This window comes from Chiloscyllium plagiosum, chromosome 15 (assembly GCF_004010195.1).
Source record: "Chiloscyllium plagiosum isolate BGI_BamShark_2017 chromosome 15, ASM401019v2, whole genome shotgun sequence".
NCBI lineage: Eukaryota > Metazoa > Chordata > Chondrichthyes > Orectolobiformes > Hemiscylliidae > Chiloscyllium > Chiloscyllium plagiosum.
In genome coordinates this window covers 66,024,316-66,045,078 of record NC_057724.1, presented here as the reverse complement: position 1 = coordinate 66,045,078, position 20,763 = coordinate 66,024,316, and the positions used below count along the sequence as shown (strand labels likewise).

The 20,763-nt window shown below is 39.0% G+C and overlaps 1 protein-coding gene across 4 annotated transcripts in view; it reads left to right on the top strand.

Annotated features, from left to right (window-relative positions):
* The window catches only part of si:rp71-46j2.7 (sorting nexin-25), a 73,395-nt gene extending 54,879 nt beyond the window's left edge, over positions 1-18,516 (top strand). For 2 of the 4 annotated variants that reach the window (XM_043705094.1, XM_043705092.1), the window contains exons 13-16: positions 7,904-7,970; positions 10,855-11,036; positions 13,806-13,903; positions 15,063-15,755. In XM_043705094.1, coding sequence (XP_043561029.1) covers positions 7,904-7,970; positions 10,855-11,036; positions 13,806-13,903; positions 15,063-15,182 — 467 coding nt within the window. In that variant the 3' untranslated portion in view covers positions 15,183-15,755. Of the gene's footprint in view, positions 1-7,903; positions 7,971-10,854; positions 11,037-13,805; positions 13,904-15,062; positions 15,756-17,965 lie in introns of those variants that run through there. The other 2 variants (XM_043705093.1, XM_043705095.1) reach the window with 2 other exon arrangements.
* The last annotated feature ends 2,247 nt before the right edge of the window (positions 18,517-20,763 follow it).

The following is a 20,763-nucleotide window of genomic DNA, read 5'->3' as shown; positions in this document are numbered from 1 at the left end:
ACTTCAACAGTTTCCTCATTTCCCCTTCCCCCACCTCACCCGAGTTCCAAACTTCCAGCTCAGCACTGTCCCCATGACTTGTCCTACCTGCCTATCTTCCTTTCCACCTATGCACTCCACCCTCCTCTCTGACCTATCATCTGCATCCCCACCCCCATTCACCCATTGTACTCTTTGCTACCCTCACCCACCCTCCTCTCTGACCTATCACCTCTATCCCCACCCCCATTCACCTATTGTACTCTATGCTAATTTCTCCCCACCCCCACCCCTCTCTCATTTATCTCTCCACTCTGCAGGCACCTGCCTCTACTGCTGATGATGGGCTTTTGCCTGAAACGTCGATTTTCCTGCTCCTCTGATGCTGCCTGACCTGCTGTGCTTTTCCAGCACCACTCTAATCTAGACTCTGGTTCTCAGCATCTGCGGTCCTTGTTTTTACCTAAATTGCCCATCATGTCCAGCAATGTGTAGGATAGGTGGGTTAGCCATTGGAAATACAGGGTTACAGGGATAGAGCAGGAGGTTGAGTTTGGGTGGGATATTCTTTGGAGGGTCAGTGTGGACTTGATGGGCCGAATGTTCTGCTTCCGCACTGTAGGGATTCTATGATTCAGTCATGACTCAGGATAGCAGCCTAAACTTTGAGTTAGTAGGTCTGTATTCAGGTGCCAGAGACTGGAACACAAAACCCAGGCTGACACTCAGTGCAACACCACCTCCGTGCTGTTCTGCATTGATCAGAGGTGTGACCCTTTTGGTAGAATTGTTGAAACAAAAGCTCTTTGCCATGGGACTTTTCCCCTAGTTTCTCAGGGAAGAGATACATGGCAATATTTCAAAGAAACATAAGGGCCAAGGCCAATATGTATCCCAATATTTAACTCAGCGTTACTATGGTATTTTCACATTTCTGTTTGTTGAACCTACTGCACAAAATGATTGTTGTATCTTCCTACATTAAAACGATGACTACACTTCAAATTGGTTGTAAAGTGATAGATCATTAAGTACTTAGAGGCATGATATAAATTTTATATTAACAGCAGGTTAAAGATAAATACAATTAGAAATTTGTCTGGCTTGCATCTTCCTTTAACAGATGTAGCAGCTGTAGACAATTAGTTAATTTTTAACGTAATCTGAGTTTATTTCAGTTCCAGCCATAGCTGCTCAATGAAATAACTGCTGAAAATTTGATGGTAGATGTTAAGATAAAGGCAGCACTTTCAGCAACTCTTGAGTCATCAAATTCAAGTGGAAGAATTGTAACACCTTTTGTAACAATTGTTAACTAGTTATTAAGCAGGAGAGCTGTGCTTTTCAGAAGAGCTATTCTGTGTACAGATTGGCTGAAAATATTAAAGGAATGATCTCGTTATTGTTGCTGCTTGGATATTTGGTAGTAAATTCTAAGTTTGTTAAAGGATCGTATATATGTGCTTTCAATATTAACTCTTGATCATAATCTGATGACATTTAAACCTCTTGGGCTGTCGACTGCAGTATTGAAGTTAATCCATTTCCATTTGGTGCTCTGGGATGCATCTACAGAAAGTCACCTAGCCTTTATTGTTTTCTAAGATCTGACCAACACCCCTTCTATTGTTCCACCTAAGCTGATTTAGGATATGCATTCATTTGATTCCTCCTGAATATATAAGAATAAAAATTATGATGTTTCAAATACAGTGTCTCGTATAAATAAAAGCATGCTCTCTTTCACTATTTGCTTTTGCATTTGAATATACTGAAAATCTTATTTGTAAGTCTAGATCATGGCACACTGTATTTGTTATAAATTGGAAAAAGACAACCTCCCATTTAAATTTGTCATTTGATGACCCGACTTTATGGAATCTAACCAATCAAATTAATTAATTAAAGCTAGAAGTACATTTAAAACTCTGAGAACATCTGTCAGTTTTATTTGTGAAGGTTTGCAGTATTTTGTTTTTATTTGGGAACTCAGTTTGAAAGTGAAGGAAATGTGAATTTAGATCTGAAGGTGATTGGCCTTTTTTTTTAAAAGAAAAGTTCAGAAAGCCATTTTAAGCAGTGAAGTAGTGATTTTAAGAACATATGTGACCAAAGTTAAATATTCAGTCAGTTTCTGTGGAGTTGATTACTGAAAGTTTACTAAATTGAGCTTTATGATATAGAAGGAATTCAGGGACCAATAGTAAGTTGAGTTAAGAGGAGTTATATCAGCTGAAGTTTAGGTGGTATAAATCCCCAAACTGTCAGAATTAGAAGGACATGTCCAAACCATCAGAGCTGAAAAGAATTCTTAAGCAGTCCCAGGAGAAGAATAGAAGGGAATTATTTGAGTACAAAATTAAAGATAGGAGTGATATTTCACTGGGATATTGCTAAGAAAAGGGTTTGAATCATTATTCCTAATACTAAATAAAAACCGAAAGAACTGTGGATGCTGTAAATCAGAAACAAATGAAGTTGTTGCTGGAAAAACTCAGCAGGTCTGGCAGCAGCTTTGAAGAGAAATCCGAGCTAACATTTCAGGTCCAGTGATCCTTTCTCAGAACTAAGGTTCTGGGTCACTAAATCCAAAACGTTAACTCTGATTTCTCTTCACAGCTGCCAGACCTACTGAGCTTTTCCAGCAACTTCTGTTTTCCTTTCTGATTATTTTTAATATTTCCATTAAGATCGTTCTAAATGGTTTGTACAGATGATTTATGTTTGGTTTAATAAAGTTATGTTCTTTTGTTTAAAGAACATTGCCAGCCTCAGTTGAATACGTTCACTGTCTGACAACCACGGTGACCAAACTGCAAGAATAAACCTTACAATCTATAAAGTTAGGTTTCACTCTGAGAACTGACTTTTTCAGTAACACTGTCTTCTGTGGGCATATTTATCTGTGTAATTTTATCTTTGTAGGTTCTACATGCCTACATTTAATTAAAAGTTAATAGGTTGATGTGGTTGAGCATGCTTTTGCCAAAGTTTGGATGTTCCTGCTCAAGTGAACTCCTATAAATACAAAGTTGTTATTATTGCATTTCTCATCATTGACTCCTCAGACACTGATGCAGATTGGCCACTTGGTATCTTTGTGTTATTGGTTTACATCAGACACGACTAAAATTCATCTTTCAGATGAGGCATTTGATTTGAATTATTATTGTCAGACATACCTAGGTACAGTGAAAAGTTCTATTTTGCCTGCACTACAGGCCGATCATGCCATACAAAGTGCATTAGGATGATAGAACACAGCAAGGAATACAATGTTACAGCAGCAGAGAATGTGCACAGAGAACGAGATCAACATTGAATTTAAAATTTGAGAGGTCCATTCAGAAGTCTAATAGCAGGAGTGAAGGAGCTGTTCTTGAATCTGTATACAGTTTTTTATATCTTCTGACTGATGGGATAGAGCATTTCTGGGATGGGATGGGTCTTTGATGATCCTGGTTGACATTGAACCAAAGCTACTCTTTCTCCCTGTCCTTTCACTCCAACAGGAGCAAATTAGGAACTTATTGCAGTTAAACTGAGCCTGCATTTTAGTCGATTGTTATATTTTAGATAACCAGGTGGAACTGGAGCTTAGGCTTTACATACTTAACACAGTTTCAGTCTGCTCCTCTTTCAAGTCAATGTTTCCAGAAATGTTATGACACACCTCTGGGGCAGATGGCACTCCAACTTGGACCTTCTGGCCCAGAGGTTTGCAACACTACATTTGCACCACAGAGCTCTCCTGCTCCTACTTATAAATGTACAACTGAGTCCCAGTTAATGCCCTCTGCTTGAATATGATTACATACACAACTAATATACGATCAACATTGTATATTAATTAAGATTGCCAAATGAAATGTTTGTGGCTCTGCTGTGATAAGTTCCATGTTTCACGTTTCACATTACAGATTCACATCAGCCTCCACCTATTCTATTTATCTAATCCTATCAAGATATCCTGCTAATCCCTTCTCCCTCATGTACTTATCTAACTTCCCCTTAAATACATCTATACTATTTAGCTTAACTGCTCCTTTTAGTAACAAGTTCCATCTTGTAACCATTCTCTTGATAAAGAGGTTCTCATGAATGTTTGTTTATTAGTTAATTATTTACCTTGTTCTTCTTGTGGATTGCCATGCAGTGAAAACATTACCGAATGACAGAATTGTTATGGTTCATTGTGTCTGCACCAGCTCTAAATTGAACATTGTGACTTGGTTCCAGTCTCCTGCCCGAACCCAATTTAAATAATAATCTAATACCATCTTGACTGCCTCAGCTGAATCTACTTTTGCAACACTTCCAGGCAGACCATTTGAGACCTGAATCACCCTCTGTCTGCCATTATTTTTCATAATTTGCTTTCACTTCTCTGTCCTCTTCCAGAGAAATTAGTCTGAGCCTATGTAGTCTGTCCTGATAGTTCAAACTTCTCCAATCTATAAGACAAATGGATGTGATTTGGTATGGTTATAAAGACATGATTGCAGGGAGACCAGGTTTGGGAATTGAACGTCTAAGGATTCTCAGTGTTTCAGAAGGATAGGCAGGACGGAAAAGGAGGCAGTGTAGCTTTGCTGGTAAAGGATGATGTCGGTGCTGTAGTGAGAAATGATGTCAGCACTGGAGATCAAGACATAAGAATCAATCTGAGTCGAAATAAGAAATAGCAAGGGAAAGAAGTCCCCAGTGGGAGTAATCTATAGGTAGCCAAACAGTAGTTCCACAGTGGGGCACAGTATAAACTAGGAAATACTGCCAGAAAGGTACAGCAAAAATCATTAGTGATTTTAACATGCATATAGACCGGATTAATCAATTTGGCAGGGTAGACTCGAGGGAGAGTTCTTGAATGTATTAGAGATTCTTTCTTGGAGCAATATGTTCTGGAAACAATCAGGGAGCAAGCTATTCTGGATATGATGTTGTGTAATGAGGTGCGGATAAATTAATGATCTCATAGTAAAAGAGCCTTAGGAAAGAGTGATCATTCAAATTCAGTTGGAGGGTGAGAAACTGGAATCCCAAACTAGCGTTCTGGAGTTAAACAAGGTAATTACCTAGGCATGAGGACAGATCTGGTCACAGTGGACTGGAAGGGAAATCTAAAGATAGGTCAGTTGATGAGCAGTGGCAGGTATTTAAAGAGATATTCAATTGCTCCCAACTAAAATATTTCCCAGAAAGGAAGAAATATTGTAAGAGGGAGAGAAAGCATCCATGGCTAAGCAAGGAAGTTAAAGATGATGTAAAGTCAAAAACTATGGCGTACAATATTGGAAAAGTTTAAAGATCAACAAAGGGTCACCAAAAAAATTCATAGAGAAAGGGGAAAATGTGAAAAAAAAACTCAGCACAAAATATGGAAATGGATGACAAAAGTTTCTGTAAATATATAAAATGGAAGAGAGTAGCAAAAGTAAATGTTGGTCCCTAGAACTGAGTTGGAGAGCTAATAATGGAGAACACAGAAATGACAGGGTCACTAAATGAATATTTTGCTTCAACTTTTGTAGTGGAGGACACTAAGACTATCCTAATTTTACAATGTAATGTAAGGTAAGGTTATAAAACAGGAGAAACTTGGAACAATCGTCATCGCTTGAGAAAAAGTATTAAGCAAACTATTGGGACTAAAAGCAGATAAATCTGATGGCCCAAATCCCATGGTCGTAAAGGAACTGGCAGCTGTGAAGATGATTGCATTGGTTATGATATTCCAAATTTTCCTGGACCCAGGCAAGGTTACAGTGGATTGGAAAAATGCTACTAAAACACACTTGTTCAAGATGTGAGGGAGGCAGAAAGTAGGAAATTACAGACCAGTTAGCTTAAAATGCATCATTAGGAATTTGTTGGAATCTGTTAGAACATATATCATTACAGTGCAGTATAGGCCCTTTGACCCTCTGTTGCACTGACCCGTGGAACCAATCTGAAGCCCGTCTAACCTACACTATTCCATTCTCGTCATATGCCTATCCAAAGACCATTTAAATGCTCTTAAAGCTGGCAAGTCTACTACTATTGCAGGCAGTGCATTCCATGCCCCTACTACTCTGTCCTATATCTATCACCCCTCAATTTAAAGCTAGCCATTGCCATCAGAGGAAAAAGGCACCCACTGTCCAACCTATCTAACCCTCTGATTATCTTATTATATCAATTAAGTCACCTCTCAACCTTCTTCTCTCTAACAAAAACAACTTCAAGTCCCTCAGCCTTTCCTTGGAAGACCTTCCCTCCACACCAGGCAATATCCTAGTAAATCACCTCTGAACCCTTTTCAAAGCTTCCACATCCTTCCTATAATGCGGTGACCAGAACTGTACGTTGTAAAGGAAGTAATGACAAGATGTTTTAAAAGTCAGAATGCAATTCATCAGAGTCAGTGGATTTATAAAGAATACATCGTATTTGACTAATTTGCTAGCGTTCTTTGAAGATGTAACAAGCAATATAGGAATTGAGAATTCTAATAGATGTAGTAAATCTGGACTTCCAGAAGGCATTTGATAAGGCACCACACAAAAGGTGATGTCACATAGGCTTAGGTTTAGTTATTAACTTGGATAGAGGATTGGCTAACCAACAGGAAGGAGAAAGTAAGGTCTGCAGATGCTGGAGATCAGAGCTGAAAATGTGTTGCTGGAAAAGCACAGCAGGTCAGGCAGCATCCAGGGAACAGGAGAATCGACGTTTCGGGCATAAGCCCTTCTTCAGGAAGCAGAGAGTGAAAATAAATGTGTCTTTTTCTGGTAGGCAGGATGTAATTAGCAGGATGCCACAGGAGGCAGTCCTTTTGCCCCAACTATTTATAATCTATACTCAAAACTTGGATGTGGGAATGGAAAGTACTATGGCTGAATTCCGAGATGACACTAAAATATGTGAGGAAGTAAATTGCAATGAAGAAGTAAGAATTTTATAAATGAATATGGATCGGTTAGGTGCTTGAGTAAGTGTAAGGTTAGGTCCTAGGAGTAGAAAGGCAACTTTCCATCTAAATGGAGAGAAAGTTCAGAGTTCTTCAATGCAGAGGGATCTGGGTGTCTTTGAGCATGGATCATAGAAAACTAGTGTTTAGGTAGAACAGGTAATGGGAAAGCAAATAGAATTTCAGTATTTATTGCTAAAGGAATAGAGTTTAAATGTAGGGAAATGTTACTAGTGAGACCACACCTGGAGTATTGCAGACAATTGTGGTCCCCTTATTTGCAGAGGGATGTAGTTACGTTGGAGGCAGTTCTGAGGAGGTTCACTGGATTGATTGCAGAGTTTGCCCTATGAAAAGAGATTGAGCAGTTTAGGCCTATATCTCTGGAGTTTAGCAAACTGAAAGGAGATCTAATTGGGGTGTGTAAGATGCTAAAGGGGATTAACAATGTAGACATGGAAAGGATGTTTCCTCTTATAGACAATCTAGAATGAGAGGTCATAGTTTTAGGATAAGGGATGGCAGATTTAAAACAGAAATGAAATTACTTCATTGAAAGGATCATGAATCTGTGAATCTCCATTACCCCTGCATTCATCTTAGTAATATATAAAATGTATGACACATGAACCTTGTTAATTTGTTTAAGACAGGAAAAAAAGTTTCCGGCAATATTTGATGTGGAATGCATTGCCTTAAGGAGTGGTGGCAGTAGATACATCAGTAACTACAGATGAGAAATGGATATTTACTTGAAAAAGAAAAGTTTGAAAGACTTTTGCAGAATAACTGGGATTAAGACTAAATTCTTAGCTGTTTCAAAGTGTTGGTCCTACACTTTGAAACATCTCTATTGTTTCAAAACATCTCTATTGGTTTTGTACAATTTTATAATTAAGTACGCTTCATGTTATCATCCTGTCTATAATGTACAACTGTCATTTTAGTGGTATATGTATCTTTTTGTTACAGATGATTATTTTCTCAACAAATTATTTCTGAGAGCTGCATTAAACTTTCTCCGGACATACAAGAGGAAGTAAGTGGCTTATAATTAACAATTTAAAACATTGGCCAATGGTAGGTTCTGTCAGCACTGACATAATAAATGCAAATTTGTCTGCATTCTGGAGAGCAGGACAATCTTAACCTACAAACAGCTTATCCCTGCTTTTTATTAATTAGCAAGTAGTTTACTTAATTTACCTACCATTGTTTACCATCTCTCATCAGTGTCATTACTCCAGGTTCCATTTTAACTGAAGGTCAAAAAGTCACATTACATCAGGTTTTGTCCAACAGGTTTATTTGAAAACACTAGCTTTCGGAGCGCTGCTCCTTCAGTTGCTTGAAGTTGGCGTGTGATTTTTGACCTTGTCCAACCCAGTTCAACACCAGCACCTCCAAATCATGACCCTTTTAGCTGAAGGCAGAGAAGTTAAGGCTAGGATAGTTGCTTATTGAGCTGGTACTAAGAGGAAGCCACATTATAGCTGGTACCCATCGTGAACCACGCTATGACTGGTCAGAAGGTTAAGTCCCAGTGAGATTGATGGGGTAGATGAAGGATACAAGAGATTGACATGGAACAGAAACAACAGCATGAACATGGCCTATTTCTATGTAAAATCTAGTGTCTGACTGGATCTGTATGTTGTGTGTACCAGAGTTACAATGGGTAGTGCCCGATTTGCTAGGGGGGCATCCAATATTAATTCCACATTCCCTTACCTGTTCATTACAGTGATATTTTATCACAATAGCTGAAGGTACAAATTGATGTGGCAATCTTGGAAACTAGACATCTGGGACCTGAGTGAGCTAGGTATGTAATTGTATCCTCTTAAGCAATCAGGTTATAGATATTTTTAATCAGCCTATTCAGGAATGTTATGACACATCTCTTGAGCTAGCGCAGCTTGAATCCAGACCTTCATGGCCTGGAGATAGGGACACTACCACTGTGCCACAATCAGATTGTAGGAATATGAAATTAACAACCTGGCCGCTGAGAAGGAAGGGTACATGAAAAAGTGTGAATTCAATATTGTCAGGAACAAAGGGAAAATAGAGAGGAAAAGGACGTTTGATTAAGCCTGAAAATAAGCACAAAAAGAAAAACGTTTTTAAATATGTCAGAATTTCATACTTTTCCAATGCCTAACAATCAAAACCAGAAAACTGAGAAACAATTGTTAATTTCAATGTGAGGTGTTCATTGGCAGAAACCAAAATTCAGACCTCTGTTTTAGGATTTCTGACAGCCATTCCTGACATAATTAAATATGCATGAATCTTAGTTGACTCCAAAAGAGGCTCTTATCATCACTTCAGACCAGCTAAAGCCTTCTATGATGTTACTTTATACAAAAATGCGAGATTATATCATTTGGTGTGGCATAGCGCAAGATGCCACTTTTGAAAAACTAATGATGGAAGAAAGCATCTTGGACATTAATTCTGGATTTCTATGTTTCGTCGTATATCTGTCCATAGTGTGTAGCACATGCCCTATCAATATCAGCAAACGTTATTAGCTTTGTGGCTATTTTGACAGCGGCTTATGGCCCATGATGTTTGTGTTTGCAAATCTTTGAATGATGTGAGTCATGGGAAACCACAACTTCTGAACAAGCAGAAAGGAAAATCAAAGGCCTACCTTTTTTTACATCAAGTTGCAGAAGAATAAGTTCAAGCTATGGCTTTGGGAAATGCAAAATTGCTTTTGACTTTAAAATTTATCTAACTAATTCTGTTTTCAAATAGAAGTAGATTGTCCTATAAAAGTGGATTGATAATTTGAATTCCATACCAAAAGAGGTTGAAGTATTGAAAATGAAGACCTATTCTAATATTGATGGTTTGTATTTGACTAACTTAGATTTTTTTGATTTGATATATTATTGTCATGTACCAAGGTACAGTGAAAAGTTTTGTTTTGCGTACTATACAGGCAGATCATACCATACAAAGTGCAAGAAGAAGAAATATAATGTTACAGCTGTAGAGAAGGTGTACAAAGAGTGAGATCAACATTAAATTTAAAATTTGAGAGGTTCATTCAGAACAACGGAGAAGAAGCTGTTCTTGAATCTATTTTAACATAACATCAATGTTCATAGAAATTCCTTCAATAATTGAAATAATTGAACTTAAATGTTTTTAATTGGTTCAAGCTATAAAAAAACCCAGTGTGTTTGGTTTTAAAATAAAATAAATATTTTTGACTTTTTAAGAAAGCTACATTGGGAATTTGAGTAGTGTAGTTTAAATGTAAATACAAGGTTTATGTTAAGCTGTTGCACTTCAGTACCCTGGTTATGCAAAATTATCTATTTCCCAATGTGTGGAAGCTCTAAAATAGAGCAAATTTAATCTCTGAATCCTAAATACAATTTAATGTAAGGACAAAAGCTAGTTAAAAGTTTCAAAATATGTAAACCCCTGCACATATATGAAAACTGGAAAAATGTTCTCTATATAGTCATCCAATGTGTCTGTTCTTATGTTTTTTTTAGATTAGATTAGATTACAGTGTGGAAACAGGCCCTTCGGCCCAACAAGTCCACACCGAGCCGCCGAAGCGAAACCCACCCATACCCCTACATTTACCCCTTACCTAACACTACGGACAATTTTAGCATGGCTAATTCACCTGACCCTGCACATCTTTGGACTGTGGGAGGAAACCGGAGCACCCGGAGGAAACCCACGCAGACACGGGGAGAACGTGCAAACTCCACACAGTCAGTCGCCTGAGGCGGGAATTGAACCCGGGTCTCTGGCGCTGTGAGGCAGCAGTGCTAACCACTGTGCCACCGTGCCGCCCACGAGTTTAATGTTGATTAAACTATATTGATAATATAGTTTTAGCTCTGGCCTCTTACTCACTTTTGGATGCATCAATTATGTTTCCTTTGTAGATATATTCAGAAAAGGCTGGACCAGTTCTTCAGTAAGGAACAGATGGTTCTGTATGTGGACTGTCTCAGAGAGACATTGTGGCCCAATGGAAAACCTGCGGGGCCACCTCCAGTAAGATCCCTTGAAGAGAAAACCTCTGCTAAAGAAAGAGCTGAGGAACTACTACAGGAGAAAGTTTCAGGTAAATTTTAGTAATTCTGAATTATATTTTCATGCCTTTTATTCCCTGTAAACTTTACTTAAATGTTCCTATACATGATCTAATCTTGACCAGGAGAGGTGATTCTTGAATATTATACAAAGATTAGGCCGGTCTTGCTATTAAATCAAATCATGGCATCAGATTCTCCTCTTGTTTGGTTGTCTCCTGCACTTTTTATGACTTGGTGGATGTGGGAAGAGAATTTCCTCTTGTTGGTCAACCCAGAACGAGGGAGCACTGTTTTTAAAATTAGGGGTCATCATTTTAGGACAGAGATGATAATCTTTATTTCTCTAAGAGCTGTGTGCCTTTGGAATTCTCTGCCCCAGAAAGTGGTGAGGTGGAGCTGTTGAATATTTTTAAGTTAAAATTCACACAACACTAGTTTGTTGTGCCACAGGTTTATTTGGAAGAATAAGCTTTCAGAGCGCTGCTTATTCATCAGGTGACAAATAATAGGAAGGATTGAAAGTACACAGAGAGCTGAACGTTGAGAGAAAGCAAAACTTGTGCTCTCCAGTGTGTTATTATAAAGCTGATCAATTTATCACCATCTCGTCCTTTCAGGCAGTGAATAAATGAGCTGCCTGGCTATTCTGATGGGCTATAATTAAAAGTCTCAATGATACTACATTTTTATTCTACTAACCTGGGAACTAAGTAGCAAAAAACATTGGATTTTTATTTCTGCAGCCCAAGTATAAATGCAGCCCAAACAGGAGGGACAGAAGTCTCCCAACCATAAGGGGAATGTGGGCATATTGAATTCCTATTTAGTTCTTGCTGTGAGCATGCTATCATTACATAACATTTGCAAACAGCCCATTTGGTCTAACCAGCCACAAATGGTTGCAAGAATTGCAATCTTACTCAGCATGATCAAGATCCATTCTCCTGAAGGTTTAGTGCTGAGATCCATTAGTTAGGGTAGCTTGGAGAGAACTTGCTGGCTGCTGCCCAGAGTGTTGGATGTTGCCAATGAACAAGTCTTATTAGTGGGAAAGAACAATTCTCTGAAGTCAGGCAAAATTCCCAACCTTGCAGTGTCCCCATTCATCAGAACCGTTTTTGCAACCACCCTCTTGCCAAAAATACCACCTACTGGTAAAATACCTGTGATAGCAAAACTATACAGAAAATACCTTTAAAATAGTACCAGGTAATTGAATAGGGTTAGCTCAGTTGGCTGGCTGGATGGTTTGCAACTGCAAAATAATGCCAACTGTGTGGGATCAATTCCCAAGTCAGCTGAGGTCACCATGAAGATCCCATCTTCTCAACCTCTCCCCTCACCTGAGGCGCAGTGACCCTCCCCCCATGTTAATCTCTCCACCAGTCATCTCACTGCCTCTACTGAGAGAGCAGCCCTATGGTCCTCTGGGACTATGGTGTTCACCTTTTATGTGACATAAATTTGCATTTTGACCACAGCAAAGGCAAATATTTGCTTAATGGAGAGTTTAGCTGTTTCTGAAGATTCTAACTGCAACATTGTTTCCAGATACACCGGGCCAATCCTGACAGGACAGGAGTGGCGGTGTTGGTGAGAGGAAAGGGCTAAGGGGTAGAGTTTAGTCCATTTCCCCCTGCAGGTTCAGTAGTTCAGTTCCTAATCTTAGGTGGTTGTGGAGGTGAGGACATTTATGGTGGGACCTCGAGGGACTGTGGGAAAGCATTTGCCTACGCCTTAAAGTTGTTGATGCCTCCCTGCAACTGTCTCATTTCATAGAATTCATAGAATTATAGAATCCCTACAGTATGGAAACAAGCCATTTGGCCCAACAAGTCCACACTGACCCTCCAAAGAGAATCCCATCAAGACACATTCCCCTACCCTATTACTTTACATTTACCCTGACTAATACACCAAACCTACACATCCCTGAACACTATGGGCAATTTAGCATGGCCAATTCATCTAATCTGCACATCTTTGGACTGTGGGAGGAAACTGGAGCACCCAGAGGAAACCCATGCAGACATAGGGAGAGTGTGCAACTCCACACAGATAGTCGCCCACGGCTGGAATCAAACCTGGGGCCCTGGTGCTGTGAGGCCCCACTGAGCTACCGTGCCACCCTGTCATTCCCTGAGGAATGACAAGTCTGCCAGCAAGTCTGAAATCAGAGGTTGCCTGTCTCATTAAAACAATTAATTGACAAAACCATCTCTTAGAAATGAGTTGGCTCCCCACTTGTTGTCCCATCGTTGTTAAACATGAAAATGGGTCAATTGGTCATGGATTGGAGTAAATTTTGGGAACTTGAAGGTCTAGCAAGAATGCCCAATTTCAAACAATCACAGTAATTTATACTACAGGAGAAAAGGTTGCTGATTGGTTAGCACGTTATCTCTGGCAGAGGTGTTGCCATTGGAGTTATCAGTATTGCTGATGAGTAAAAAATAAGAAGCTTCCACACACACACCTCACTTTCAGCTGTATTCAGGTTCTGCCATCAGGTGAATGATTTTTAAAGTCTAGCATTTATTGGGGAATAAGATTCAGCCCACACTGTCAATTTACAGTACAGTTTACTATTTATTTACACGGCTCCCTTTCAGCAGAGACTTATTGTGTGGCCTTGACTGGTCCATTCAGTTGCTAAAGTGTTTTCATGGGTTATAATACACGGAGAAAGTGATTTTCATATTATCTTAATCAAAAAAGAAGATTTGATGTCTGTGACCTTTTGTTCTTATAAACTTTAGGATAGCAAGTAAAAACTGACCTTTTTTGTTTAATTTCAGCTTTAAAAATACCTTCAGCTTTTTTTCCTTTTAAAGAAATTATGCAACGTTTGTTACCCATATTTCAAGATGTGGAAATTAATAAGAGACTTGTATATGTAAGTACCACAAAATGGTTTATAAAGTCTTTTACAACACAGAGGGCTGGAATATACACTCCCCTTCCAGAGGATTTGAAGGTTGGGAAAAGGAACTCATAAAATCCAGTGGGCGGCCTATCTGCTTGTCCTGATTTGTCTGAAACTTTCAGTGAGGGTGTTGATGCTACCACTAGAGCTGTCACCCTGCCCATCCCCAAGCCCTTGCAAATATTGAGGCTCTTACATAGCCAATAGCCAATTTGTTTTTTTATTCATTCGTACATGTGATGTAGCATTTATTGCCCATCTCTAATGGCCCAGGGGACAGTTAAGAGTCAACTACACTGCTCTGGGTCTGGAGTTGCAGGTAGGCCAGACTAGGATACAAGGCAGTTTCCTTTCCTAAAGGTGAACTAGGTGGGTTGTTCCCGGTCACCAGACTTGTTTTTTTATTGAATTCAAGGTTCACAATCTGCCATGGTGGCATTTGTACCTATTTTCCCAGAGCATTAGCCAGGGTTTATGGATTACCAGTCCAGTGACATTATCACTGTGCTCCCAGCTCTCCCTGTTATTAACGGTCACCGAGCCTTATCCTGCCAGTAGCATTTTACCCATGTAACAGGAAAAGCATATGTCATGCAGTGTGTCTGAGGCTGTGTGGGTTGGTGACAGGCAAGGGAATTGAATTTGCTGAGTTCCTCGCTGGCTGGCTGTTAACAAGCTGATTGCTTTGGCAAATGGGGATGATGAGTCAGTCACCATTGATCTCACCACCCTACATTTAGGCTGGAAAATGTAAAATCACAGAATTATTATGGCCCATGTCTGCAGTGGCTTTCTGAGCATTTTGACTTTGTGCCAAACTCTTGTTTTTTCTCCCATAACCCTGCACATTGGTTTTAGTTTTATCTTGGCCTGGGTGCTATAGGTTAACCTGGAGGTGCGTTTATTAATTGCACTGCCTTAATATTTTCTTCCACTCTTATTTCTAGAAAAGTCTTATGAAGTTGCTTTGAATACTGGGTCTTGTTTACAAATGTTTGTCAGTCTTGGGGAACACTCTTTGTTAAGATACTTTTAATTAGAATGCTTCAGTTAAATAAAGGGACATTCATTCATTCTGCCGTAAGGATGTTAGTTAATCAGATAGTTTTCCTCATTTGTTTTTACACAGAACATGCTGAAGTTTTTGTTGTCTGAAATCACAACTGGGGTAAAGGAGTCATGGAAACCTGATGTGATACCTTGTTCGAGAAGATTAAATGACAATGAGCTAAATGATAAACCACTGTGAGAGCAACCAAATTGGAAAAAAAATTGCCTTGAAACAAATGATGATATTCATAAACAATGGAAAATGTTAGGGGGATGCTGTTCTTCTGCAGACTACAGAGGTTCCCCCAACTCATTTGACAGCTTCACAATGAAATGACGATGAAATGTTTTATAGATATTTTCTAATCAATCTGTTTACGGATATTAGAACACAGCTCTGGAGCAGGTGCTACTTGAGCCAGAGATAGGGATACTACACAAGTCCATGAAATGCTTTCCAAGCTTGTGGGATTGGCAAAGCTTATTCATCAATGAATCCACTTCTGTGCCAGATATTGATACATGTATCTTCCGGGTTTGTTTTTAATACTTCAGGATTAATGACCACTTGTGACTCCATACTGTTTGCTCTACATTGGTAGACAATCCACAAACACTTTAAACATAGTGTTTACACAAAGAATTGAGTTCTTTCTAAGGCATGTTTTCAAGTCAGTTAAGCGGCATGGTGGCTCAGTGGTTAGCACTGCTGCCTCTCAGCACCAGGGTCCCAGGTTCAATTCTAGCCTTGGGCGACTGCCTGTGTGGAGTTTGCGCATTCTCCCCATGTCTGTATGAGTTTCCTCTGGGTGCTCCGTTTTCCTCCTGCAGTCCAAAGGTGTGCAGGTCAGGTGAATTGGCCATGTTAAATTACCCGTAGTGTTAGGTGCATTAATCAAAGGGGGTGAATTGCTCTTCGGAGGGTCGGTGTGGACGTTTTGGGCTGAAGGGCCTGTTTCCACACTGTAGGTAATCTAATCTAAGAACATTCTGAACCACTCCTTTCCACCATGAGTACAAAGAATACCATGTGCCTCTGATTTTTACTCTGTGGAAATTTCTTTTGATGCACTGAAAATGTCTCTTCTTGGAGACATGTGTCTGATCCAATGTCACTATGTCTTTGACCAAAGTTGTAAATCAGAATGTAATTTCATTTATTTGCTTCCTGTACTTAATGTTTTTCTGAGACATTTTACTCCTTTACAAGCACTGTATTGAAGTATAATTTTTGTGAACAGATTCATAATCCTTAGTTTATTTTTAAGAGTCAACAAAATTTTATAGAATTTGATTCCTATAGATGATGTATGAGGAGCTCCATGTTTAGAATCGTTGGAGTTAGTAGATCACTAGACTGGGACAGGAAGGGATAGTGTATACAAAAATAGAAAATCAGCAGCTAATAGAGTTAAAGGGGGACAGAATGGTAAAAAGACAAAATTTGAATGCACATCACATTTAGAACAAAATAAATGAACCAGCAGCATAGATAGAGGTAATGGGTATGTTCTTATAGCCACAATGGAGATATGATTATGCTAGAAGGTCAACCAGGAACTCAATATTCAGGGGCATGTGACTGTTCGAAAGGAAAGACAGGAAGGTATAGATGATGGGATAGCTTTGTAAGCATGGGATGGAATAAATATGATAGCAAGAGATGATCTTGCATTGAAAGATGTAGAATGCGTGGAGGTAATAAATAAGAGGAAGAAGACGTTGGTGGGAGTAATCTATAGGCCTCCAAGCAGTAACTACACTGCAACACAGAATAAATCTGGAGATAATGAGGGCATGTCAGAAGGGGGTCATTGTGCATCAATCACAAAAAGCTACCATCTAAGTTCAGTAGGTAATTAGGGAGGTAAATGGGTTGTTAGCCTTTAATTCAAAGGGAATGGAATACAAAAATAGGGAGGTCACTAAAAGGTACTAAATTGACTACGCCTAGAATATTGTGAATAGTTTGGTCCCCATATCTAAGGAAAGCTATATTGGCATTGAAGGCAATGCAGAGCGGGTTCACTTGGTCAATGTTGGGTATGCAGAGCTTTTCTTGAGAGGTTGAGTAAGTTAGGCTTGTACCCATTGGAATTTAGAAGAGAGAGAAGTAATCTTATTGAAACGAACAACTTCTTAGGGGGCTGAGGGAAGATTGGTTCCCTCAGTATAAGCGTCTAGAATGTGAAGCCATTCTCAAAGTTAGAGATGCCTGTTTAAGACATAGCTGAGGAGGTATTTCTTTGAGGGTGGTGAATCTGTGGGATTCTTTACTGCAGACGACTATTGAGGCTGGATCATTAATTATATTCAAGACTGAGATAGAGAGATTTTTTAATAAATAAGGGTATCAAAGGGAAAATGCAGGAAAGTGGAGTTGAGAATTATTAGAAACAAAAGCAGAAGTGGCTGGAAAAGCTCAACAGGTCTGGCAGCATCTGTGAATAGAGATCAGAGTTAATGTTTCGGGTATGGTGACCCTTCCTCAGAATGGTTTTTATTGAGGATTATTAGGTTAGCCGTGATTTCATTGAACAACAGAGCAGACTCAATGGGCTAAATGGCCTACTTCAGCTTCTATGTCTTATGGTATAAGTAGAATATTTCAAGTGGATTAACATTTTAGGATAGATGTGCTTATCTGTTATGTATTGTCAGTCCTGGAAATTGAATATTGTCTGCTGGTCAGAACCTTTTATCAAACGTCAGGTAGTTTGCAACAAATACCGAGAATGCTGAAGAAACTCAACATCTGGAGAAACCTGTCAGTTCTGCAGAGTTTCTGCAGCATTCTGTTTGTTTCAGATTTCCAGGATCCACAATATTTTGCTTTAATTCAGAAACTTTGAACTTATTGACTGCAATTTTATGTGTAATATTTTAAAGGTATTTGGGTGTACTTCAACATTTGAACTTGTAAGTGTACTTTTCAAATGTATTCCTTAGCCTATTTTAAGTGTCAGTTTGGTTCAATGATAGATCACTTGCCTCTGGATTTATACCTCAGTCCATGGATTTGAGCACATTATCCGGGCTGGTGCTACTGCAGTTACTTAAGGAGTGCTGCCGTATCAGAGGTGCTGTCTGATATATGCAATGTTGAATGAGATCCTGTCTGGCTCTTCGATGGACACGAAAGGTTTCTTGACGCTTTTTCAAAAGAGCAGAGTAGTGCCTGAGACCTACAATCAGCAATACAGTGAAGAGCTGACAAGAACATTAACTTATTACTATGCACAAATTGATTCCTGCATTTCCCTCAGCTGGGATTATATTTCAAAATGAATGAATTGGGTGTAATTCACATTGAGATATCCTGAACACACACAAGGTCCTACAAGTCACTTATTTAAATTGAACAATGTGCTGAGTGACTAAATTTTAATTGAACACATTGGGACTACAGATGACAACTTTCAGATATTGTATTACTGCACTTAGTGAATATATACATAAATAAACCAAACATTGTTGTAAATCGTACTCTTAAACAAAAAATGTAACTGTGATTTATTAAAGAGGACTCACTTGTTTACAAATAAGTGGTCACTGTGTCCTATCAGTTATTCTCACTAAAATGTTTACTTTTATTATTCACGAATGGGAATGTGCATGTTGCTGCTGGCCAGTATTTATTGTCCATCTTCAGTTGCCTTTGAGAAAGTGAATGGCTCCTTGTACGACTGAGGTTTGTTTACTCTAGGGACACCCACAGTGTTATTGCGGAAAGATTTTCAAGATCTTGACCCAGATTTTTGACACTGAAGGGACAGCGATATATTCCCAAGTCTGGATGGTGAGTGGCTTGGAGGGAACTTGTAGATGCCAATGTTCCCATGTATTTGCCGTCCATGATTTCTCTAAGCTGCATGGCTCTCACTGATCGGGAGAGGGTTTAAAGAAAGGATCAACCTCTTTTAGCAGAAAAGTGCAGCCAAATCATTGTGGAAATTATTGTGAAGTGTCATTTTTGAAGGTAAGGCTTTCTATAATACATGTTTTAATAGACTTGAATTAAATAACTAAGCTATTGCATAATGAAATTTTAGCTGTCTCAAAGTATACTGATTCAAAATACCACATGGTTTGAAATGAAAATCCCCTCCACTGCTAATATTATTTACTTAGAAGCATAGTTTTGTAGAGACCAAAAAAGTGACTGGGAATTGAGAGTATAAGAGTTTGTAATTGTTATTCCTTTGTTTATCTTGGTAAAATTTGCAATGTTCACTTGCCAATCATTTTGGGGTCACAAATGATGAAGGGCTTCCTGAAGAAGGGCTTATGCCCGAAACGTCGATTCTCCTGTTCCCTGGATGCTGCCTGACCTGCTGCGCTTTTCCAGCAACACATTTCCAAAACAATGTAATAGTGCACTCAGAAATGTGATGAGCATCACATTTCTTAGATCAGTAGAACCTCAAAATTTGACACTATACCCTGAAAATCTGCGAATGAAAGCTAGTCTCAGGGATGATCACAAACTTAATATCAACTGTCATCCAAACACACCGGTTCATTAATACCCAACAGAGAAGGAGGTTTGTCATCCTTAACCCATCTGAAAATAATTGGGTTGTCTCTTGCTGTCTAAAATGGCAGAGCAAGCCATTCCGTTCAAAAGTATTTCAGGATGGGGATCACATGATGACCTTGTCAGAAAAGCCCAGTGTCATCCCACTGAGGTTGGCTCAAGGTGTAGGTAACAATTTCTGCTTTGCCAGCGATGTCACCTCCAGACACAACTTTTAAAAGAATCACACAATTTTGGGATTTGTGCTTTTGTTCTTTGGTTGTGAGCATTGCTGGAAATGTCAATTTAACTCCTCACCCCTGATTGCCTAAGTGCTCTGTCCCTTATTTTTTAAATATATCACCAAAAATATAGAAGAAAATGTCAGGTGGAGGGGAATAAGTAAGTTTGCAGGCGACGCAAAGATGAGCAGAGTGGTTGACAGTAATGAAGGTACAAAAATAGAAGATATCTTTAAGGTTCTTGCTACACCAGCCATTTCAGTTTGTTATATGAAAATAAGTAAATGAGCAGCACAGAATATTCCCATTAGTGTTTATTTTTCAAGAAATAGTTAATTAAATTTGTGTTGCTCAAGATAAAATGTATCACTATTTTGGGGGTAATGAAAATGTTCATTTGGCTACCTAATTATTTATCTAAATATCATACTTATTGATGTCTAAACATTGTGGGTGTGTCGTATTACAGGACTCATAACCCATGGGTCTGGTCTCTGGTTTCTTCTAATAGTCCAAAGATGTGCAGGTTAAGTGGATTAGCCATGCTAAATTGCCCCATAGTGTCCAGAAATGTGCAGGCTAGGTGGTTTAGCCATGGTACGTACAGAGTTAGGATCTGGGTGGATTTGATGGACTGAATGGCATACTTCTGTGCGGCAGGGATTCAATGATTCTATGATCCAAAAGTGTGTATCAAAATCTCATCATAGCAATTGGGGAATGCAAATTCAGATAATTAACATAAATCTGGAATAAAATGCTAATATAAGGAATCCATCCCTTTGGAGATGGAAATGACCCATCATGTCACTCCATTGCATTAAGGAAGGTCACTCACTGTCCTTTTCTCAAGGACATTTAGTGATGGGATGCTGGTAGATACAAAAACAAAGAGCTGGAAATACATAGAAGCGCTGGCAGCATCTGGGAAGAGTGAAGCAAAAGTTAATGTTTGAGTTGAATAAGACTTTTCTTCAGACCTGAAAATGGGAGAAATGTGACCTATTCCACTCCCAAAACAT